This window comes from Mauremys reevesii, linkage group 6 (assembly GCF_016161935.1).
Source record: "Mauremys reevesii isolate NIE-2019 linkage group 6, ASM1616193v1, whole genome shotgun sequence".
Taxonomy (NCBI): domain Eukaryota; kingdom Metazoa; phylum Chordata; order Testudines; family Geoemydidae; genus Mauremys; species Mauremys reevesii.
This window is the reverse complement of record NC_052628.1, coordinates 44,922,790-44,947,476: the sequence shown is the minus strand read 5'-3', so window position 1 is coordinate 44,947,476 and position 24,687 is coordinate 44,922,790. Positions and strand designations below refer to the sequence as shown.

Here is a 24,687-nt window from a genome sequence, read left to right as displayed (position 1 = left end):
ATTTGTGATTTTTTTGTTGTTGTTTTTCAAAATCACTTATGAATGAGTAGTGTAATGGCAGGCCTACACTACAAATTTACATTGACACAGCTGCACCCCGGTAGCAGGTGTGGTGAAGACGCTCTAAGATGATAGAAGAGAGCTCTTCCATCAGCTTAATAACTCCACCTCCGTGAGAGGCGGTAGCTATGTCTGCACGAGTAACTCTCCCATTGATGTAGTGTTGCCTACACGGGTGGGTGGGTGTTAAGGTCAGTATAACTGCTTTGCTTAAGCGTGAGGATTTTTCACACCCCAAAGTGAGGTAGTTATACTGATATAAGTTTATAGTGTAGACCTGGCTTAAATATAAACAAGAAAAGGGTTAACAAAACATACTTGTGTATATTTACAAGGTGAACAATACCAGTAGGGAAAAATTGCCAAAATAGTGACTTACAACTTTACTGTTTTACAAGTGGATGTAGGAAATTGTCAGTGTATTTAAGGCTTATGTATAATCAGTTTTCTATTTCATCAGTGTGTACAATAATCTGTGTTAAAGATCAAATTTTGAATAAGGCAATCCATTTCACTTTTCAGACATGTAAGTTGCTGATGTTCATGAGTCATTGAAATGCTATTGTAAAACTGCATTTCCTCTAAACTGGGGAACTTATGACATAGCTTGTGACTTTGTAACAAAGGCTGTATTTAAAATGTGGCCTCCTAGCATTGGTTATATAGTTCACGGTGTGCATTTTGCTCATTTGAGACCATGAGAACTAATGCCCACTCATAATAAGTAGTGTAAGGGCAGGCCTACACTACAAATTTACATTGGCGCAGCTGCGCCGCTGTAGTACATGTGGTGAAGACGCTCTAGGACGATAGAAGAGAGCTCTCCCATCAGCTTAGTAACTCCACCTCCATGAGAGGCGGTAGCTATGTTGGCAGGAGAAGCTCTCCCATTGATGTAGTACTGCCTACACAGGAGGGTTGGTGGGTGGGTGGTATAACTGCTTCGCTCAGGCGTGAGGATTGTTCACACGCTGGAGTGACGTAGTTATACCGATACAAGTTTATAGTGCAGACCTGGCCTAAATATAAAGAAGAAAAGAGTTAACAAAACATATACTATAAACAGAAACTGAGTACCAAAATAGAAATACTTCCAGGTTGCCAAAACTGCCAGAAAAACATATCCTCATTCAAGCAAGTTTTACATCTAACGTAAATTTGTGCATTTAATGAATCATACTGGCAAACATTTTAACACCTTACAGGCAGGGACCCAAATAAACAACGTTTAAAAAAGAGTTAAGATTGAAAGTGTTTGATTTGAGTCCAGCTTTTTTTTACATTGGCTTTTTTTTTTCTTTTTTAAAGTCCACCTTCAAAAACACCCCAATGGTACAATGTCTGGCCTTTCCACAGCCATATAACCCTTCATCCTTTCAGACTAAAAAATTGTAAACATTTAAAGCTTTTATTCACACTTTTACCTGTAACTCACGCCCTTGATGATTAGCCTGGTCCTCTGCATTCTTCTTTGTGCCTTTTCCTGATTCTTTGTAACTGTCTCCATGCTCTACTCTAGTCCCTATCACATCTCTTTAATGTCTCATGTTCTGCTATCTCCAGGTCCTGTGCCCCTATGTGTCTCCCAGTGCTTTACGCTCCTTTCCAGACACTCCCATACCTTTCTTTTCTTCCATGCATCTTTTTATTTTTCTTGGTACCCTTATCCTCTTTTCCATGCTCCATCTTAGTCCCCTGTGCAGCCTTGTTCATGCCACCCTCAGTGCGCTACACTCTCTCATGACCTTTCTGGTCCCCAGCACTCACTTTCCATGTCTGTCTTCCCTTTGTCCCCCACCTCTGTTCCATGCCTCTTCTGTGCTCCTCCTCCAGAACCCCCATTTTCAGACCAGGGTCCATGTGACCTCTTGGTTCCCTACCCCAATCCCTGTTCCTTCTGGTCTCCGAGATAGAAGTTGTGGGGAGTTTAAAAACTAATGGGAAACTAGCATCAATCATGGAGTAGCTACTATTGCTCCATATTTATGATGTACTGGATAAAATACAAGAAAATTAAATACAAAAATAGCTTTTTATAGTTCTATTAAATAAAGCATGACATTTGTAATAGATAATCATTAGAGCCCTGCAAATCTGCAGATATCTGCTTTATATCCACAGATCATTTCTGCAGATCATGGATCAGATGCAGATACAAATTTTGTATCCACACAGGACTCTAGTGATCATGATTTATCTTTAAAAAGAGTCAGCTTTAAATGTATGAATGTATGAATGATTGGTTCACTCACTTTTTCTCCAGTGCTTCTGTCTTTTCCTTATTTTCCGATACTGTCCCCAGTTTCCCTATATGACTCTTGAACTTCTTTTTCCAAATCCTGCATAAACACAGGTTGACCTGGAGCCTTCAGGATCCTGTGTTCTTTCAGAGAGATCAACTTATAATTGTTCTGACATAACTTATAATTGTTCTGACATTTAAAACCATTTTAAAAGGCTGTCCTTTAAGCAGTTTTGTTTAAAAAGCTTTTAATATTTTTGAAAATGTGATTTCTTTCCAGAAAAGAGAACACAATTTAGGAATGTTTTAAAGTGAAAAATGAAATATTTTAGAAGTTCTGTTGCTGAAAGAATATACAGAATATAAATGTACGCTTTTCTGTACGAACGAGATTGAAAGTGGCTGTACACCTTTTGGCATGCCCTTTGCTAGTGAATTTTGATCATGGCAATTTTTAAAGTAACCTTTTCTGGCTATATTACAAATTGTTCAACATTTGTTTTCTGTGGTTCAGCTATATTAAATAATATTGATAAGCATATCTGTATACTGCAAACCAAGACAAGTGGATTTCATTTGAAGAAGTATTGTAATGCTATATAAAAATTGAGACAGAAGGAGAAACTGCAGATAACAAAACAATTCTTTGTCCTCAAAGTAAATTTGGAAATCTTCAAGCCAAACCAATTTTTCTAGCCAAAGTTATAAAGGAGCTAAAAACTGAGCTTATAATGGGACCTGATTACAGCCTTATCTTGGGAGTATTGATATGTATGTGGACAGCACTTAGTGGAGTTCAAATAATTTAATTATAGATGATAGCATAATCATTGACATTTTTTCTTTATTTTTGTTTGTTTTCAAATACTAAGTTTCAGAAGAGACATGATTTCAGACATCTCTGAGGGGGCCTGATTATCAGAAAATACTGAGCCAACTGCTCTTTTAATCAGGTCTCATTAAGATGTTTCAACTTCAGCACCCAAAATCACTAGTCTTGTCTGAAAATCTTGGCCCAGTTTTATATTCATATATTCAGCTGTATCAGCACATCACATCCTTAACAATTTACAATTTTGCAATACAAAATTGGGATAAAATATTTAAATTTCTTCTTTAGATTTTTCATTACTACCTCTCTAAAACACAGGCTACAAACATGTAACAATCTCAGCTCTTCATCTGAATGAGTCAACAGCAAACCGAGGATGTTAAGTTTGTGTACGCATACAAGCTACTGTCTGTCACTATCCATCAGTTCTTCCTGCCAGTTCTATTCTTGTAAATCAACAGGAGATTGAAACTGACAAGAATCCTGTTTTCCAGGTTCTTCAGAAACCAGAGCTGTTGTAAATTTCAAACCCCTGTGGATCAAAAGAATGGAGCTTGTGACCCTGTGACCTGCATATTGGCATGTGTCTTTGTTTGTTTGTGGTTTAACACAGCTAATAGATGTTCCCCTTATAATGATTAAACTATTTTTAGAGGGCTTAAAGAGGAGGTTACATTTGAGCCTGTCAACCAGTGTTTTTGTACAGGAATCCTCAATAGCAAAGGGAGAGATACATTAGGCACATAGGCATAAATCAGAGAGAAATCTGGACTACAATGTTATTATTTTAGGTTAAAACAGTGGTCTCCAATCTTTTTATGCACAAGATCACTTTTTGAATTTAAGTGCAACCCAGGAGCTACCTCGCCCCTTCCCAGAAGCCCTACCCCACTCACTCCATCCCTCGCTCTCCCCCACCCTCACTCACTTTCACCGGACTGGGGCAGGAGATTGGGGTTTGGGAGGGGGTGCAGGCTCTGGGCTGGGGCCAAGAGTTTTGGGGTGTGGGAGGAGGCTTCAGGCTGAGCCTGGGGCAGGGGGTTGGGCTGAAGGAGGTGGTGAGGGATGCAAGCTCTGGGAGGAAGTTTGGGTGCAGGAGGGGGCTTTGGGATGGGACAGAGTGTTGAGGTGCAGGAGGGGGGTGTGGGCTCTGGGAGAGATTTGGAGTGCAGAAGGGGGCTCCAGGATGGGCAGAGTGTTGGGGCGTAGGAGGGGGTATGGGGTGCTGGCTCCAGGAGGGAGGTCAGGGCTGGGGCAAGGGTTCGAGGTGCAGGAGGGGTTCGGGGTGCTGGCTCTGGGAGGGGGCTCAGTGGGGGCAGGGGCTTGAAGTGCAGAAGGGGATTTGGGGTACAGGAAGGGGCATGGAGTGCTGGCTTCAGGAGGGGGCTCAGGGCTGTGGGTTGGGGTGCGGGCTCCCGCCGGGCAGCACTTACCTTGGTCGGCTCCTAGTCGGCAGTGTAGTGGAACTAAGGCAGGCTCCCTGCCTGCCCTAGCCCCACGCCACTCCCGGAAGGGGCCAATGCGCCCCTATAGCCCCTGCGGGGGCACACGGCACGTGGCTCCATGCGCTGTCCTTCTCTGCAGGCACCACCCCCCACCTCCTATTGGCCACAGTTTCCTGTTTCCAGCCAGTGGGAGTTGCAGGGGCGGTGCTTGCATGCGGGCGCAAGTGCAGAGACCCCTGCCCCTTCCCCCCCTGCCAGGGCCGCGCAGGGGCATGGGGCAGGCTGGGAGCCTGCCTTAGCAGCAGCCCCACTAAACTTTTAGTGACCACTGGGTTAAAATATGTATACATCCAAATAAAGGATAAATCAAATACGGTAGTTTGAATTCAACAAAATGCTGGACTTGGCAGAATAACTTTCCAATACGTAAATTCTTAATAAATATTTTAATAGTATTGAACTTCTCTAACTCTAACAGAAACAGATGGACATATCTCTTCTGTTGCTGCCCTAGAGATTCAGCAGGTAATCAAAACTATGCATTTGGGGAACCCACATGGGTCTATTGGCTTATCTTTTGTATTTTATGTACATTTATCAAGATCAGCTTATTCCTGTACTAGGATGGTTGTAATTTAATTATGTAATGGTGGGAAGTGTACCTACATGGCCGCCAAATCCCTCCTGTTCAGCAATAGGAATAAAGCCAATAAATGGATCACATAGTTAAGATCTTAATTCATTAATAATAATACTTAGCTTTTGTGTACTGCTTGTCATCTGTGGATCCCAAAGTGCTTTACAAAAGAGATGGGTCTTAAAGTAGAACTCATAGGCCCCAACCAAAATAAGGGACCCATTGTTCTAGGGCTCTGATCATACAAGACATGGTCCTTGCCTCAGATAGTTTGTAATCTAAGTAAAGTGACATATGAAGGATGGTGGCTGAGAATTACCCTTAAACAATCTCCTTAGACCTTTGCCTGTTCTCCATCCATACTTCATTTTTATTATATCCTGCAGAAAGTAAGGAAGCAGGTGCATGAGGTGTGTGGGACTCACTCGTGGAGGATTGTACCTAGTACTTAACCTTACTTTTGCCCAAGAATATGCTCTCCTCACGTATGTGATGGAGCTTAATTTTATACCCTTTTCTGAACTTGGTTCAAGTATGTTTAACACCAAAGCTCTGATCTCTATTCTCCGGTCCAGGATGTATGTGCCACATAGTTTCTTTACTTTTATAAAACACACTCTAAGCAAATGGACTAGTAGGAACCTACCTATCAGAGATCCAAAATAATATCTGTTAATGTTTTAGCATATTGTATTTTTAGTAGTGAAAAGTTGTTCAATGTGGTAAGATTGAATTACATCTCCACCACACACAAAAAACCAAAAAGTTGGGCTTTTGACAGCTTGCAGTCTGATCGATCTGTTAAGTTAAAGGAGAAGCTATGATTATCAATTACTTCCTTTCAGAACGTTATGTTGAGGCACTTAGCTTATTTGCCTGCTATCCTTGTTATTTGCCTTGGCTCTTGAGTCCTTTGCCTGCCCCAGGAGTGTAGCAAAGTGGGGAGGAGGCACAGTAAAGTTGTCATGACAAATATATTTATTGGGATAATTCACTGCTTTCTGAATCCCAAAAGAACACTGAATTATCCCCACACCCTTATGGTTGAGCATTGTAATCGGTGTGGTGTTTAATTCTTTTCTGATGTTTGATTGAGCTAAGCATGAATGCAGTTTTAGTGTTTAACTAAAAATGAATTATTTTATTGTGGGATTTTTTTTTAAAAGGTAAATATTCTTGTCTGATTTTTAATCTCTGGTACTGGTAGCTGGGGATTTCTTTAGGATAATGTTTCACCTGCCTATTCATGTAAAGGCCTTAATGTTATGTACGTTCTTCATCTGAGAAATTCCAGTATATTTCTGAACTCATGCCTGTTAATTATAGGTGGAGCTGACATTGCCTAATACTTTCCATTAGAAGACTCTCTTCAGTTGCTTGTAAATTTGCAAAACTTTAACCATTTGGGCTGAAATTTCCTATTCCAGGTGTCAATCTGAGTCTGAACTCCCACCCCCACCACACCCCCATAAATTTCAGTTAAAATGGTTCATCTATTGCCATGAAGGATGTGAAAGAAAAATATGTTATTTTCCCAATGTTGAAAAATTCTTACAAGTGTTTTACTAAAAGGTCTAGTGCCTCCAAGCTTTGGAGCAGAGACTTGAAATTCAGCAGGGGCATTGTCCTGGGCCAGGAGGTGCCTTTTGCTGTCCTTGTGAAAATCCATACAATTAGCAGAATTATAAGACACTGAAAATCACCATTTGGGTATGCTCAATAGAATTTAAAGTAAAATTCTCCAAACAGGTTCCATTCAGTGCACACGATGGATGTTGCTCAAGAAGTGAAGCAGGACTGAATAGCAAACTAAGCTTTTTTTAATAAGATGCTTCAAGTTGGGTACGCAAAATCAGTGAACAGTTTTGACAATTTAATCTCTGTGCCTTAATTCCCCAACTGTAAAATGCAGATGATAATAGAGATGAACAGAAATTCACTAAATCAGATATTACTATGAGCACCATAAAAAAGCCCACAAAGAGACTGATAGCTCAGTATTCAATATAGAGTTGGGATTGTGTGCAGTAAATAAGGCATGACATCACACATTCACTGATGATGATAAAAATAAATATTGAATAGCTACACATTCATTGAGCTTCATCCACCCTGTGGAAAAAAAATAGCGTGTGATCAAGGAATTAAAGACTGTATCTAATGCATTTGCCGAAGGGGAGGTGGGTGAATTAAGGCTGCGTGAGCAACTTCAGTGCTGCATTTTCTAACTTTTGAGTGCTTGACTTTGCAAACTTAATACTCCTAACACAGTTTTTGTATGTAATATATTAATATTGATAAACTAATTGTGAGGTTGGGCACATTTTCACACTTCTGGCTGCAGTCCTAGCCCTATTGAAGTCAAATGGGAGTTTTGCCATTGACTTTAAGGGGAGGGGAGCGCAATATTACACTCCAGGTGTCTGTGATAAATATGTAGGAAAAAACTGAAAAGATTCTGCTATTGAAGGATTCTGTGTAATCAGGTACCTAAGAAAACCATAATGTGACAAATTACTGTGTGAATTGTACCAGATTTTTAAAATAACTATTCTGTAAATTATCAGAGGGGTAGCCTTGTTAGTCTGGATCTGTAAAAGCAGCAAAGAGTCCTGTGGCACCTTATAGACTAACAGACATTTTGGAGCATGAGCTTTCGTGGGTGAATACCCACTTCGTCAGATGCATGTAGTGGAAATTTCCAAGGGCAGATATATATATGCAAGCAAGAAGCAGGCTAGAGATAACGAGGTTAGTAAGCCTGAGTTAAGTGGTCCTCTAGCAACTTAATTTGCAGCCAATCCATAGATGTGATTATTGCCAAATGTATCCCAGAAGTTTATAATCTGCTAAGGAATCAACAATTCTTTTAAACACAAATGTAAGAGATTTTTCCACCATATAGAGCCCTTTGGATTTTAACAGTACTTCACAGTAGGCTATTTATAATGTTCATTTTTTATTTAAAAAAAAAAATTGGGTAGCTATGTAGTACACTCTGTCACTAGGGAAAGGAGAGCTCAATTCCTGGTTTTAGCCTCTTGATCCCTGGGCTGCATGACTGTAAAACACTTAGATCCCAATTGTAAGTGGTATCTTGTATTGATCAATAGCCGTCCCTGATTAGGTGCTGCATTGATGGGAAGCCAGGGTAAATTTCCATCTTTTATTCTGTTTCTCTTTGATAATCTCATTTGTACTATTAACTTCAGAGTTCCCTATCCCTTTTGTATCTCTTGTTCTGTACGCACAATGATCCCTTGCAGTCAAAATTGAATGAAATTAAATCCTTTTCCTTCTGACTTAGTTAATTGTGGTGTGTCTCTTGTCCCTTTGGTGTATCTGTAGAATTCTTTTTTAACATTAATAAGAGTTGCACTCATTGCTGCATGTTGGCTTTTTTTCACTAGGATCAAAGGTAATATTAGTTTTACATTGATATGCCCTCTGTGGATTAAATCCTGCAGTAATAGGGGAATGTGTACAATTATCCAGTCTTTTTTTTCATTCCCAGCATTTGTGTGTTGAGTTAACTCTTATACTTTTGCCTTGTTCTCATTTGAAAATAAACATATTCTACAAAAGGTAAAACCAGAGGTAAAAGAATAGTTAAATCTATTTTTACTTGTGAAGATCTCAGAAGCTTACTCTATGGACATGCAGTAATGATGCCAAGTGTCAAGTTTTAATTATATGTTTTTGTTGTCATTTAATAGTCTTATTGGAATTGTGAAGAAATCATGAAATGGGGCTCCTGACTTTAGTCCTTCTAAAACTGAGCAGGTTTTTCTTTTTTCCAAGAAAGAATGACTGCAAAAATCCTATTTGCTATTTCCACCATTACGTGTTTGTTTGTTTTTTGTTTAGGTTTTTGTTTGTTTATTTGGTACATAGATGAGTCCTTGTTCACAATATGCAATTTCAGGACAGTTTTTGGGGTGGGTTTTTTGTACGTACGAATTAACAGTAGGGTTTTTTGGGTAGTTTTTTCAACTCACTCCAAATTTTTTCTTTTGGTCTCAAGTCCGATTACTGTGATGGTTAAAATGCAACACATTTGCTTTTCTTGACAGAAGTGTATGCAAAATATGATGTGTGCTTTGAGTCATCTTGTTTGGAAATAGATTCTCTCCAAAGCTTTCTCCCTACTTGGATTAATTTCGAGTCCTAATATTCCTTCATAACTGTCCATTACACGATGAGTGAAACGCAACTTGCCAACAAACTTCAATACAGCCCTGCACCATGACACAGTCTCCATCAAGCTTACTAGTTTTGGCAGTATTATTTTAGGGTTTCTTTTTCCTGTTTATACAGTAGAATCTCAGAGTTAAGAACACCTTGGAAATGGAGGTTTGTTGATAACTCTGAAATATTCGTAACTGAACAAAACATTATGGTTGTTCTTTCAAAAGTTTACAACTGACCACTGACTTAATATAGCTTTGAAACTTTATTATGCAAAAGAAAAATGTTACTTTCCCTTTATTTTTTTAGTAGGGCTGTCAAGCGATTACAAAATTAATCACGATTAATTGCACTGCTAAACATTAATAGAATACCATTTATTTAAATATTTTTGGATGTTTTCTACATTTTCAAATATATTGATTTCAGTTACAACACAGAATACAAAGTGTACAGTGCTCACTTTATATTTTTTTATTACAAGTATTTGCACTGTAAAAAAACAAAAGAAAGTATTTTTCAATTCACCTAATACAAGTACTGTAGTACAATCGCTTTATCGTGAAAGTTGAACTTACAAATGTTCAATAGAATTAGGTACAAAAAAACTGCATTCTGAAATAAAACTGTAAAATTTTAGAGGCTGCAGGTCCACTCAGCCCTACTTCTTGTTCAGCCAATCACTCAAACAGGTTTGTTTAAATTTGGAGGAGATAATGCTGCCCGCTTCTTGTTTACAATGTCACCTGAAAGTGAGAACAGGTGTTTGCATGCACTGTTGTAGCTGGCATTGCAAGGTATTTATTTGCTAGATGCACTAAAGATTCATATGTTCCTCTGATGATGGGTTGTGCTTGATGATAAGCCAAAGCAGTACAGACCGATGCATGTTCATTTTCATTATCTGAGTCAGATGCCACCAGCAGAAAGTTGTTTTTCTATTTTGGTGATTCGGGTTTACCTGTAGTTTCCGCATCAGAGTGTTGCTCTTTTAAGACTTCTGTTTAGCATATCTGGCATGTAAATACCTTGCAATGCCAGCTACAGAAGTGCCAAGCAAATGCCTGTTCTCACTTTCTGGTGACATTGTAAATAAGAAGAGGGCAGCATTATCTCCTGTAAATGTAAACAAACTAAGGTGACCAGATAGCAAGTGTGAAAAATCATGACACAGGGTGGGGGGTAATAGATGCCTATATAAGACAAAGCCCCAAATGCCAGGACTATAAAATCGGAACATCAGGTCACCCTACTCCCAAATAATTGGAGTAATAGGTTGGTGCTCAAGTGCAGGCTGACTGTCTTCATGGGTTTCTCTGATCCCACACTCTACACAGTAGGACACTAAGAAGAGATAGGTTTCAGAGTAGCAGCCGTGTTAGTCTGTATCCGCAAAAAGAACAGGAGTACTTGTGGCACCTTAAAGACTAACAAATTTCGACCCCCGAGCATGCTAAAATAAATTTGTTAGTCCCAAGTACTCCTGTTCTTTTTAAGAAGAGATATTTAGCATCCCTTGCATCGAATGCTATAAGGGAAACAGTGCAAACAGGTTTCTTGCGGTGGCAGCACCCCCGAAATACATTGTTCTGTGTAGCCATCTACTCTGCCGCCTGTTCTGAGTAGAATATGTTCATTTATGTTTCTTCAAACCATAAAACTTTGCACCCTTTTTCAAGTTGTCATAAACTTTAATCTCACTGTGCTTTAAAGTCAGACAAGGATTTTTATAGTTAATTTTCATAGGTCCATTTAAACCTTTACTCCTTATCAGTTTCTGCATTGATATCAGCAACATTTTGTTCCTTCAACTTTGTTTTTGCAATGTCATATGTTCTCCCCCTCCTGTGTTTCTTTTGATGTTTAAATTTGTTCTTTTCACTCTGTTTACACTGGTAGATCTCCCACTACTTTGATTTGACAATGCTGTGCCTGTTGGTTTATTATTGCTTCCACAGTTATTTGAGTGCATTGTCTTTTTGTCTTTGAGTGCATTGAGCTGATGGCTTTTTTTCCTAAGGACATGCCTTTCTGTAAACAAAATGGTCTTCGGTTTCTGTTTGTCCCACTAGACAGCTGAAAGGCATTTTACCTATGACTCACCTTTTCTGTTTTGTGGGTCTGTAAATCCTGTGGAGAACTAAATTCATGTCTCCAATAAATAATTTTTCTGAATTCTAATTAAGCTGTTGATTTATATTTATGTACTTTATTATTTAAATACATCTCTACCCCGATATAACGCGACCCGATATAATGCGGGTTCGTATACAACGTGGTAAAGCTCTGACAGCGTGTTAAGGGTGCCTGGCGAGGCCGGGGCTGAGGGGATCAATAAGGGGCAGAGGGTCTCGGGGGCGGTCAGGGGATCCCCCCCAGGGTCTGTGGGGCAGGAGCTGTGGGAGGGCACTTTTGGGGGCCCTGCAGTCCCAGAATGGCCTGGGGGATTAGCGGGGTGCCGGGAGCAGCCCTCTCTGCTTCCTTCGCCCCGGCCCCAGCCATGTCACTCGGGGGAAGGGGCTTGGGGGAAGGGATCCCCCCGCACTCACCAGCAGCAGCAGAAGCAAAACAGCCCGGCCCCCAGCCTGCTCCACTCCGCCAGCTCCCAGCCACAGTGCTCTGCTTCCCACCTCAGGTGAGTACAGGGGATGTCCTTTCCCCAACCTCCCCGCACCCACCTGTGGCGGGAAGCGGAGTGCCGCGGCTGGGAGGTGGCAGAGTGGAACGGGCTGGGGCTGAGCTGCTCCGCTTCCCGCCGCCGGTGAGTGCAGGGAGGTTGGGGAAAGAACGGCCCCCCCCCGCACTCACTGGTGGCAGGAAGCAGAGCATGGAAGAAGCCACAAAGACTGGAGTGGGCAAAGGAAGGAGTTAAAGAGAGAGAGAAATTATCTAAAATATAGGCCTGATGAGGCATCTCCTGTGGGGAAAAGTCATTACATCTATTGGTATTTATAATGTCTATTATCTGTGTGGCTTCTAAATTGCTTTTCTTTCCCACACATTCTCACAACCAGGCATTGCCAGTACCAGTATGACTACTGTTGGACTGACTGAAATGCAAGTGATAGTTAACCTTCCACAGACTTTAGTGTGATCATTGAAACGTGAGGAACACTGTTTTTGGCTTGAGCTGGGAAGACCAGCTACTCTGTTGCAGTTGCAGGGCCAGTGGTTCCCAACAGTGTGATTGATTGCACCAACGGGTGGAGAGAGTATGAAAATGTGCTTCAAAGTCATTCAGCACTACTGAGCTGGTCTCAGGTCTGCCTGGTACTCCCCACTCCCAGCTGGCCTTAGAGCACCCAAGGTGTTCCTGTGACGTCTGCTTTGTCTCAGTAACTCCTGTTCTGTGCTCTGACAGGCTAGAGCCAAAATACACACAGATTGTTACTCAGCTGGTCTTGGCTCTTCTGAAAAAATGTCACAAATAATAAACCAAATGCACTGAATATAATTAAAACTTAAGATTTTTTTAAACAGATAGAACTTTTATATTTAAAAAATATAACTTGCTCTACTACAGAAATGCAGTTGTTCTGTTCCAAGGGGAAAAAATCAGCAAAAATGAACACCACCATCATTATAGAAAATAAGGGAAAAAATGCATGTGCTTAAAAATTTGATAAATCCATTTACTCACAATGAATAAAGAAGCACCTTGATTAGGGTTACTCATAAATTTTTGCAGAAACTTTCAGCTTTCATTTCTAATACAATTGGAAACATAACCTTCTAAATGCAAACAGAATGCTATACTGCCAAGAGCTCAAGAATCCTAAGAATGAGTTAAAAACCACAAGATAAAAAATTAATTAATTAGTGATGCTTTTGGGTCAGTCTTCTCAGTATTTAACATAGAGAAGGAATCCTTCTGCTCCATGAACCGAATGTGATCATTTCAGGTGGAAAATTCAACCATAAATGCCTAAACACAAATGTGGGCTGCCTCCAGATCTTTGGCAGGGGATCTTGCTTCTTCTTTCTTAACCCCTCAGCTGGAGAAGCAACAGTTTTTAAATATGCATCTTACTTGAAAAGTTCCAGCATAGTTTTGTTTCCATTGTTGTGCAATAGAGTTACTGTGGTAACTGGGTCTGGGTGTGCAGCACATCCAGAGACATCTCTTGAAAGGGTGTGGCTCCTATCAGATTTATTGAGCTCATGCTGAGCTGTCATTCAGAGAACTCTGCTTTCTTGTGCTAACCCACTGAAAAGGAGATTTTATCATGTGACAGTTGCTGGGGCAGCATTTCATTTACATTTTATTGAAGAATGACTTGAGGTCTGGAAAACCTGGAGAGTGAGAGATTTAAGAGGCTCAATCAACTTACTGTATCCAAGTAAAGGTTATGGGTGACTTGTTTATGATCTGCAAATACCTACATGGATAAGAAACATTATAGTAGCGGGCTGTTTAATACTAGCAGAAATAAACATAATGAGATCCAATGGTTAGATGCTGAAGCTGTACGAATTCAGACAAGAAAAAAATATTTATTTTTAACAATGAGGTTAATGAACAAATAGAACAACTTTCCTAGGGACATGGTAGATTCTCCATCACTTCAAGTCTTTATATCAAGACTGTATGTCTTTCTAAAAGATATGCTCTAGCTCAAACAGAAGTTATGGTTTGATGTAGAAATTACTAGTTTAGGTTCTGTGGCCTGTGTCATGCAGGAAGTCAGGCTGCTAGATGATCATAATTGTCCCTTCTGGCCTTAAAATCAATTAATTTACATTTAAAAATAAATTTAACATGATGATGGGTAGTGCCAGTTTGATTTTTATTTTTACAATGAGTCTGGAATGATAGCCTGTCACAAGAAAAGCCACTGTACTGCTGTAAGTCTAATGCAGTACGCTTTGCACATAGGAATGTTCTTTACTTTAAATTGGTAGTGTAATTTTTTTTTTTTTTTTGTAAACAAAAACCTGCCTCTTGGAAAGGACTATTGTGATTGTTTAGTCAGACCTCCTGTAGCAAACAGGCCATGGGGCTTTAGGGTTGCCAGGCGTCTGGATTTCAACCACTAAAAGTCCGGCTGGTGGCGCAGCTGGGCTAAGGCTGGCTCTGTGTGGTTCCCAGAAGTGGCTTGCATGTCCGGCTCCTAGCGCAGGGGCAGCCACAGGGGCTCTGCATGCTGCTCCCACCCTGAGCGCTGGCTTCGCAGCTCCCATTGGCCAGAAACCGTGGCCAATGGGAGCTGCACGGGTGGCACTTGAAGGTGCGGGCAGTGCGCAGAGTCCTCTGGCCCTCTGCCTAGGAGCTGCCGGAAGTAAGCGCCACCTGGATAGAGCCTGCATCCCAAACCTCCTCCCACACCCTGCCCCAGCCCTGAGCCCCCTCCAGCACCGCAACTCCTTGCACCACCCCAAGGCCCAAACTCCCAGTTGGAGCCCTCACCCCTTCTCGCACCCTGACCTTCTGTCCCAGCCTGGAGACCCTCCCACGCCTTGAACCCCTCTTTTCTGGTCCCACCCCAGAGCCAGCATCCCCAGTCGGAGCCCTCAACCCTTCCTGCACACCAACCCTCTGCCCCAACTCCGTGAAAGTGAGTGAGGGTGGGGGAGAGTAAGCAATGGAGGGAGGGGGGATGGAGTGAGCAGGAGCGGGGCCTCCGGGAAGAGGGCGGGGCAAGGGCATTTGGTTTTGTGCATTCAGAAAGTTGGCAACCGTATGGGGCTTCCCTGAATTAATTCCTGTTCGAGTGACAACAAATCTTTTAGAGAAATAACCAAATTTGGTTTAAAAATTGCTAGTGTTGAATAGTCCACCACAAACCTTAGGAAGTTGTTCCAATAGTTAATTACCCCCACTGTCAAGAATTGTTCACCTTATTTCTAGTCTGAATTTGACTTGCTTCAACTTCCAGCCATTCCATCTTGTTGTTATACCTTTGTCTGCTAGATTGAAGAACCCATTCCCGTATAGGTTCTTAAACACTGTGATCAAGTCTCCCCTTAACCTTCTCTTTGTTAAGCTAGACTGAGCTCCTTTAATCTATCACTGTAAGGTGTTTTCCAATCCTTTCATCATTTATCATGGCTCTTCTCTGAACTCCCTCTCCATTTTATCGACATCCTTTTTGAACTCTGGATACTAGAACTGTACGCAGTATTGTAGTGGCGGTCACACCCTGGCCAAATACAGAGGTAAAATAACCTCTCTACTTCTACTTGAAATTCCCCTGTTTATGCATTCAAGAGTTGCATTGGTCCTTTTGGCTACAGTATTGTTCAGGAAACTCATATTTGTCCACTGTGACCCCCAAGTCTTTTTCAGAATCACAGCTTCCCAGAATCGAGTCCTCCATTCTGCAAGAATGTCCTATGTTCTTTGTTCCTTGATGTGTAACTTGACATTTGGCCATATTAAAATGCTTATCATTTGCTTGAGCCCAAGTTACCAAGCGAACAGATATAAAGCTAGTTGGAAATTTTTCAAAGAAACAGTTTTTTTGGTTGGAAAATGCCAGTTTGTTGGAACCAAAACTTTTTATGGGAATGTATCAGTTTAGACAAAACTTTTGTTGTGAAGGTTTCTCAAATCCAGGATGGAATTTTTGGTCAGAACAAGAGAGAGAGGAATCACCCAGAATAGCTAATAGCCCAGTGGTTAGAGCACTCACCTGGGGTGTGGAAGACCCAGGCTCATGTTCCTGTCTCTCTCTGATTTTCTTTTGCCCCAAAGTAGAATGAGGAAAATTACTGAATCTTGAACATTTTCACAGGATGATACATCATTTTCCATGCAGCTCTACTTCAGACACTAATACAGTTGAGGTTTTTTCTTTGTTTGGTGACTGTGTGTAGTTGAGCTACTTTTGAAGAATTACATATTAAACCTCAGTATTTGGTGTGTCTAATAAAATTGAAAGTGATTATGGAATTGTATTATTCATCAACTGGAGTTTTGAAAGAAGTATGTAACTTATATTCTCTTTTAGGTTATTAAAGTTTGAAAAAACACTCACTGCGTTGCGCTATGGACAGCACAAAGAAAATTGTTAACACGTCTGATGATGATGGATTTCTGCTTAGAATGGGCCTCAATGATAACAAGGCTGGAATGCAAGGACTGGATAAAGAGAAAATCAATAAAATCATAATGGAGGCCACCAAGGTTCGTTTGTGTAACCCTTTTCACTAGTGCTTTGGTTTTTACTTTTTTATTTCTTAGTTTTGCATGCATAAATGGGGGCAGCCTCCTCTGTTCTGTATGTGAGTGATACAGGAAAGATTGCTTTTCATCACCCTCACCACAACCAATGCAGTACGCTTTGCTGGAAAAGTTAATATGGTTTCCGGTTGTATAAACTTGTTCAGTAGAACTCCTTAGGGCTGACTTTTTAGGGTGTGTTCGAAGGAGAAGCAGCCAATGGTGCAGTCCCCGTTAGCACCTCTCCTTTGGAGCTTGGGAGGAGGCCCCAAATCTATGAGATTTTCAGAGTCCTCCTATCAGACAATCTAGAGATAACTGAGCAAGGGTAACCTCTCAGAGTTCCCCCCCCCCTTCCACAATAGTCTGTTACAAGAGGGATCAATCTGGACCTAGATTATTTGTTAAACAATTATGGTAAAATAATGAATGCTGTACTGTTGCTTTATGGAAAAGCTAATACTTTAGGGAGAACTTTGAAAAATATAGCATTAAAAACAATTCTGCTAGACTGCTTTTGTATTGTCCATTTTTTCACTGTGCTAAGGATATTTGCATGAAACAAAGGGTTTAGTTTTTCATATATTTCACCTGATCTTACTGTTCAGCACTTCCTCAAACTGTAATCCTTTGTAAGAGACATCCCATTTGGTATTTTTTTAAATAATTCCTTCAAAACTGCTACTGCTGCTGCCATTATATTGAGAGAGAGATGGAGCCAAATGAATGATAGATTTTGAAAACTGTAAAATGAGGAGAACAAGTCTCATGCCCTTTTAAAATCTGCATTTATTGGGGAAAAAATAAACTGTACAGTATCAAGTGTATTATAGCTGTAGATTCTTGTATGGAACTCTCCCAAATCTCTCTTTCCTTTCAGCTGCTCCAAAAAACAAACAAAAAAGCCCTTGTAAGGAACACAATCTTATTATTGCATCACTACTGTATAAGGGAACCCAAATTTCGTAGTTGCTTGCCAGCAATTACCAACATCTTAAAAACCTGAAAAAAATGTACTACTAGCACCAAAGAGAAAAAGTATGGGACTTTCCTTCCAATAGACACAATCACTAATGTTTGCTTATAGAGGGAAGAGAAGATTACATGCATACCTGATACTGAAGGAAAGTTCATCCTAATATCTATTAGTTAGAGATTGGTTGAAACCTTGATGCATGAGGTTTTAATCTCTTCCAATACTTTTTTTTTTTTTTTTAGCATTAACTGTTATAAAAGTGGATCACATAAATATCCAATCCCTTTCTGAATCTTCTTAAATTCTTGGCCTCAATGGCATCCTGTGGTAATAAGTGCTGTACTCTTAACTACACATTCTGTGAAAAAATATTTAATATGTTTTGAATCTGCCCCCTTTTATTTTCATTGATTATCACCTTGTTCCTGTGTTATGAGACAGGGAGAACCGAAGTTCCTGATCTACCTTCTCTATATCATTTATTATTTTCCATACCTTCATCATATCCCCTCTTATTCATTTTCTTTCCAAGATAAGTAATCTCAATCTTTTCCATCTCTCTTCATATGGAGATTTTGCATACCCCTGAACATTTCCATCATCCTCTTTTAAACTCTTTCTAATTCTGCAATATCCTTCTGAAATTGGGTGACAGGTACTGCACATAGTATTCCAGATGAGGTTGTACCATTGACTTACATAATGGCATTAGTTTTCTCCAGATGAGTTCATATGGACCAATGCTGCACATAAAAAGTAAAAATGCCTGAGGCCAATTTTCAATTTTTGCATTCAGTATCTTTCAAGATATAACAGAAAATAGCCTAGAGAGTACAAGTAACTTATTTCTTTTGAGTTATTTTGACATCTCTCTGATCTAGCTAATGTTTTTAGAATTGCATCATCACACATCAGGACATGTCCCTGCCTTTCTGGAGCCTAGCCGGTTTCCTCAGAATTATATTAAATTCTGAATAGTGGAGGGAAGGAAGAACATGAACTTCATGTAATCTGAAGTTGTCTTTTGTGTGTATACCTCAATTATGTGAATATCCAAAATATATATAATATGCGAAAGAAATCCTTAAAATATACAGAACCCAACATATCGTAAAGCTGTATCTGCTTCTCTGATAGGATTGGAAACAACGGTCTATTTTATTTCAGTGCTGTATTTTTCCATTTAAATGAGTTGTTAGCAGACAAATTGCATCATCTTTTACTGTTCAGTTATTGTAAGATTATAAGGAAAACAATGAACTTTCAAATGTATCTTAACTATTTATTTTTCTGATAGGGTTCTAGATTTTATGAAAATGAGCTTAAGAAAGATCAACAAGTTAACCAACGAATTGAAAAAATGATGCAGCTAAAAGATAAAATTACCAGCCAACAGCTTCTGAAAGCACAACTACAGGTACTAACGAATTTGGGAAGTTTTTTGAGTGGAGGGAGAATAACAGTTTTTAGGAGTATATTATTGATGCCAGTCCTAAAATTTCAAAGTGTTGCACAAGTTGTTAGTTGCCTGGTTCCATTTGATGTTAGCAACAATTATGCAGCTAAAGCCTGCATAATATTTTGATGGTGTAAATTTATATTCAGCTAACAGAAGAACATTTAAATAGATAATAAGACTCTTCATTTGAAGTATTTCTTGTATGAACAAAATGGAATTAAAACAAGAACTCCTTTCCCCCAACGCTGAAAACACCTAATCAACTAATAAATAAAATCCATTGCTCATGATGCACTCCTGTGAAACTCATTAATGGGATGTTAGATGGGGTGGGATCTGAGTTACTACAGAGAATTCTTTCCTGGGTGCTGGCTGGTGAGTCTTGCCCACATGCTCAGGGTTTAACTGATCGCCATATTTTGTGTCGGGAAGGAATTTTCCTCCAGGGCAGATTGGCAGAGGCCCTGGAGGTTTTTTGCTTTCCTGTGCAGTGTGGGGCACAGGTCACTTGCTGGAGAATTCTCTGCACCTTGAGGTCTTTAAACCACCATTTGAGAACTTCAGTAACTCAAGTATAGGTTAGGGATTTGTTGCAGGAGTGGGTGGGTGAGATTCTGTGGCCTGCATTGTGCAAGAGGTCGGACTAGATGATCATAATGGTCCTTTCTGACCTTAAAGTCTATGAGATTAATTTTCTTTACAAATACCAGAGCAGTCTTTGGTTTAAACATTTTGAAAAGACTTTTAAAAAGTCTTGGCTTATGCACGTGTTATGTTAGATGGTTTATAGTGATAGGGAAAAATGTCACTAGGATTATCCTATTACTTCAGCTTGTGATTTATCTATCTTTGCGTGCTAACTACTATGTCATTGAAGTCTTCAACTTTTTATAAACAAAAAATCTGGCCAAAGGTGCATATTGCCTACAATAGAAAAATCAGTTTCCTTTATTATTAGGGCCTTAGTTATGAACATCCATGTACAGTGGAAGGAAATAAAGGGTCTGAGAAAACTATGGATCTAAGAAATGGAGCTGTGTATGAAAATGTTTCTGTGGTCCAAAAGAAGCACTTTTGCGTAGGTATTCAGATACTGCCGTGATGGACAATGTTATCAGAAACTAGATAGTATTGCATACAAAAATCACATTAAAAGAACATTAAAGTTGCTATGTCAAGCACCTTAATTTGTCTCTGTTTACATACAGTGTGATTCAATCTTTAATGACATGATCGCATACTATATTTTTCAATGTGACCCCTGCCTCAGTCTGTGCACAGGATAGATAGTGTTCATTGAGCAGCTGTTCAATATTTTGTTTTATCTTCATTGTTCAATATGTAGTCCCAAGACTTGTTTACCATATGTTAGTCTAATTCTGATCTGGATACAGAATTATTAATTTCCTCATATTTTTTTCTGTGATGCTCATCACTATAGTATGTGAGTACTTGACAAACATTGATGAATTTATTTTCACAACACCCATCGGGTCAGGTCATATTATTATGCCTATTTTACATGTGGGAAATGAAGGCACGGAGAGATTAAGGTTAAAAGAGTCCACTAATTTTGGGTTCCCAATTTGACCACCGAGTGCCTAGGACTTGATTTTTCAGAATACTTAGAATTATATCATACTGTATATGTTTAACACACAACTCCCAGTGATTTCATTTGCAGATGTGAGTGCTCAACACTTCTGCAGACCAGACCACAGGGTATCAAGTTGGGTACCCAGAAAATGAGGAACACGCAATCAGTGACCACCCATGATAAGCTTTTTTTTTTTTTTTTTGGGTGGGGGAGGGGGTAATTGACTTGCCTAGCATCACATAGGAACTCTCTGAAAGAGGCAGTAATAGAATCCAGTTCTCCAAGGCAACATTCAACTGTATTACCTATGAAACCATGCTTTCTTTTATTTTCAGATATTACCTCCTTATGCTCTGTAATCAGATGCTCTAGTCCAGCTGTTCTCAAACTGTGGGTTGGGACCCCAAAGTGGGTTGCGACCCTGTTTTAATGGATTCGCCAGGGCTGGCATTAGACTTTCTGGGGCCTGGGGCTGAAGCCAAGGTCCAAGCCCCACTGCCCAGGGTGTAAGCTGAAGCCAGAAGGATTCAGCCCTGTGCAGCAGGGCTCAGGCTTCTGCTTTAGCCCTGGATGGCAGGGCTTAGGTTACAGCCCCCCTGCCCAGCGCTGAAGCCCTCAAGCTTTGCCTCCCTCCCCTACAGGGCGATGGGGGTCAGGCTTCAGCCCCGCTGTCCAGGGTGGTGGGGCTCAGAATTCAGTCTCCTTTCCTGGGGTCATGCAGTCATTTTTGTTGTCAGAAGTGGGTTGTGGTGGAATGAAGTGTGAGAAATCCTGCTCTAGTATTCACCTCAGCTTGGTAAGGGGGGAGACAACTTGTGCAGAGTTACAGAAGTATGAAAAGCTCTATGCTTCTGTGTAACACTGTACATTTTTATCTTCAGATCAAGTCTTATCAGTTTGTAGGATGGTAGAGGGCGGGAAACTGGGCTCTTTTAGGGTGCTCACTAACATGACATTTCTTTTCAGGTTGGCAGTCAGTACTGATATTGTAATATACAAGATTTCTAAAAAGCTATTCCTTTTGCTAGACAGTATCCCAGTGATGCTGGACATGGCAGCAACATAAATCCTTAACGTCAACAACATAATAACCCCTTTTCTAGTGTTTTGTTGATATAACAGAACCTGCACATGCTGTGAGACTCTGTGTGTCAGAAATGAAAAATAAAGGTGTTTTAGTTTTCTTTATTTTAGACAGCCTCCTCTGCAGCCGGGTAGGGGCAAAGGAGCACTTATAATCACAAATGTCCCAAAGTCATCTCTAACATTTTCAGTGTTCTTGGGCAGTAAGTAACCCCTTCAAAACTTACCATTAGCATTTTAAAATATTTTATTTGGCTTTATAAATAAAATAAAATTGTAAATGCCAAAGGTGGAGTTTCATATGCACTAAATGTCATTGGTTTATTAGTCAGGCCAAGTTTTTCTATACAATACTGAATGCAGTAAGTTCCCACTTCTGATAAATTGGTCATGCCTGATTGAGACTCATCTACTACACAACCCAGAAATGTCTGAAGTTCTCCAATAATCCATAATGTGAAGGATCAAAGCTATATTTTTATATTCATTTATTCAATACTATGATTAATTTCAAACTTTCAGAAGTATCCAGCTTCTGAATTGTATAAACTATTGCCAACAGCCATTGTTGCCATTTTTATGGATGTTGGTTTCTAGCTCAGTTTTTAACTCTGAATGACATTGCTGTCCCCTTGTAACAGAGTATTACTAGTCACTCCTACTTTCTCTCCATTCTGTCAGATAGTTTTACAAACATAAACAGGCACAAAACTAAGTTTTTTAATTCTTATTTCATATATACTACTTAAGAAAGTTAGTTTTTTGGTATCTATATCACATCTTTGGTCAAGAACAAATCACAATAACTTCTTCAATCCATTTGTCTAAAAATAAATACAAAAATTTACAAATTTTAAAAGTCTAATGGCCCAAATTTTCAGCTCTTTTCCCCTATAAAATATATAGAAACTCCCCTAAGTCTTCCATAGCAGAATTTTCTTTCAAAAAAGAATGCTACATAATTTTTCAACTTGTGCACCTGGTTTACCTCTGAGAAATTCGTCTTTAACTGTCTTCAGATTTAGTAGGGAAATATGGTTATAGACAAACATGATTCTCAGAAGTAAGTCTACAAAGCTTTTGTTTTACTGTGTTTCCTTTAATGAGCTGCTGTTGCTATTTTAAATAATCATCGTTTTAATTCGTGACTAGCTTAAAAGGGTTTCCATCTCTGTTTTTATATGTGCATAAGATACTAGTGAATCATTAGATATGACATTATGCTAGTAATTCAGGTGGGGGGGGAAACAAAAGTTTTGTATTAAGACAGTATCTGGAAATGCAGATTAAATTGTGTGACTTGGGGTGTAGGAGGCAACATAAATTCAAGTAATTAAAGGTCATTTGAGTTTGAGAATAACCTACCTATAGTTTGTAGAATATGAGATCATCAGAATTAACAAAGAAGAAAAAAATTCATTAGAATGAAGAGAAATGCCTTTTGATAATTTTACATGGATTTTAGACCTTGCTTAATTGATATTCCAATGAAAATAACTAAGTCTGCTCTTGGAGCTTTTAAAAGTAATGACTTGTTTTTCTCCTATATATTGTATCATGCTGTTTTCATTATTTTTTCAAATATTTCTTCTGTTGTATTTGAACTCCTCACCTTCTACCTTTCCCACTGGTGCCTTACATTTTATACAAACCAGTTTGTCCAGCCCAACTCACTGAACTAGGATATCTGCTATGCATTGCTATGTGGAAGAGCTAATTTGATTCCACATCGTGGTCTTTCAGTCTTCAAACAAATTGGCTGGGAGCAAACCAGAAGGAAGGGGGAAAATCTCATATTACTCAGTAGTAGTCTTTTTAGCAAATAAGTTGCAGCATGAGAGCTCAACTAGGTGAGAGGGGACAGACTTTTAGTTTTTTTCAAAAAGTAGTTCTGTAAACAATAAATACAACTTGTATATTTGTGGAATATTATATGTACTTGCATTTATATGTATAAATATAACAGACTTTTTCCACTTTCATTTTTTTGCCATCTGTTACTTACCTCTTTTCCCCCACAGAACAGGTTAGGGCAAAAACAAGCTTTCTTCATTGAGTGCTTGCTCATATTGATTCCAATTAGGTATGCGCGTGCCACATGCACAGTCGTCGGAAAGTTTTCCCCTAGCAGCACCCATCAGGTCGGCTGTCGAGCCCCCTGGAGTGGCGCCTCTATGGCGCTCAATATATGACCCTACTGACCCGGCCCCTCCTCAGTTCCTTCTTACCACCAGTGATGGTTGTTGGAACTGTGGTGATTTGCTTAGCAAGTTCTCCTAGCTTTCAGTTTGTTGTAGTTTTAGTGTTAGTAGTTTTAGCTGTTGGTTGTATGTCACCACGGCACCAGTCGAGGTCTCAGCACCACCAGTCATCACTCCCGATCCCGGCATCGATCCCGATCTGGGCACTGCTCCCCATCCTCACGGCACCACTCACCAGCCAAGCTCTGCTCGGCACTGCCATGGGCATCGAGATCCTGGTCCTTGTCTTCGGGCTTGGAGACGGAGTCAAGATACTCATGCTGGAGCTGGCACCCGTCGGCACATAGATGTCCCAATATGGGCACAATGCCATGGCCGGTGCAATGGCAGGGGCCAGCACAGTGGCCCTTTTGGACCCCCTGGGTGTATCAGCAGGCCCAGGATACTTTGTCCAAGGGCTCCCGGTCAGTGCTATCCAAGCCCAGATTGCCAGTGGCTTCGGACAGCCGCCCTGCCCCCAGGGGTGCTGAGGGGACTCCGGCCTCAGTGCTTCCCCTGGAGCTGACTCCCGCTCCTTCAATGGACCCAGTGATAGTTGACCTCGAACAGGAGGCTGGGCAGGATGTCCTGATGGACTAAGAGGTCCAGGATGACCCTGTTCCCCCGCTTGCGTCCTCGTCGTCCTTTCCAGATGAGGCGGTGGCGGAGACTTCTACTTCAGGGCCGCCAACCATAGACAGTCGTGCCCACTAGGACGTGCTGCACAGGGTGGCGTGCAGTATGAGCCTAGAGGCCGAGGAGGTGG

General features: G+C 40.3%; 1 protein-coding gene across 9 annotated transcripts in view; it reads left to right on the top strand.

Annotated features, from left to right (window-relative positions):
* Positions 1–24,687, top strand: part of POLK (DNA polymerase kappa) — a 113,736-nt gene that overhangs the window by 1,999 nt on the left and 87,050 nt on the right. For 3 of the 9 annotated variants that reach the window (XM_039543014.1, XM_039543005.1, XM_039543003.1), the window contains exons 2-3: positions 16,355–16,530; positions 18,840–18,959. In XM_039543014.1, the coding sequence (XP_039398948.1) occupies positions 16,393–16,530; positions 18,840–18,959 (258 nt within the window). In that variant the 5' untranslated portion in view covers positions 16,355–16,392. Of the gene's footprint in view, positions 1–13,518; positions 13,537–13,562; positions 13,758–14,680; positions 14,960–15,095; positions 15,561–16,354; positions 16,531–18,839; positions 18,960–24,687 lie in introns of those variants that run through there. The other 6 variants (XM_039543006.1, XM_039543008.1, XM_039543007.1 and 3 more) reach the window with 6 other exon arrangements.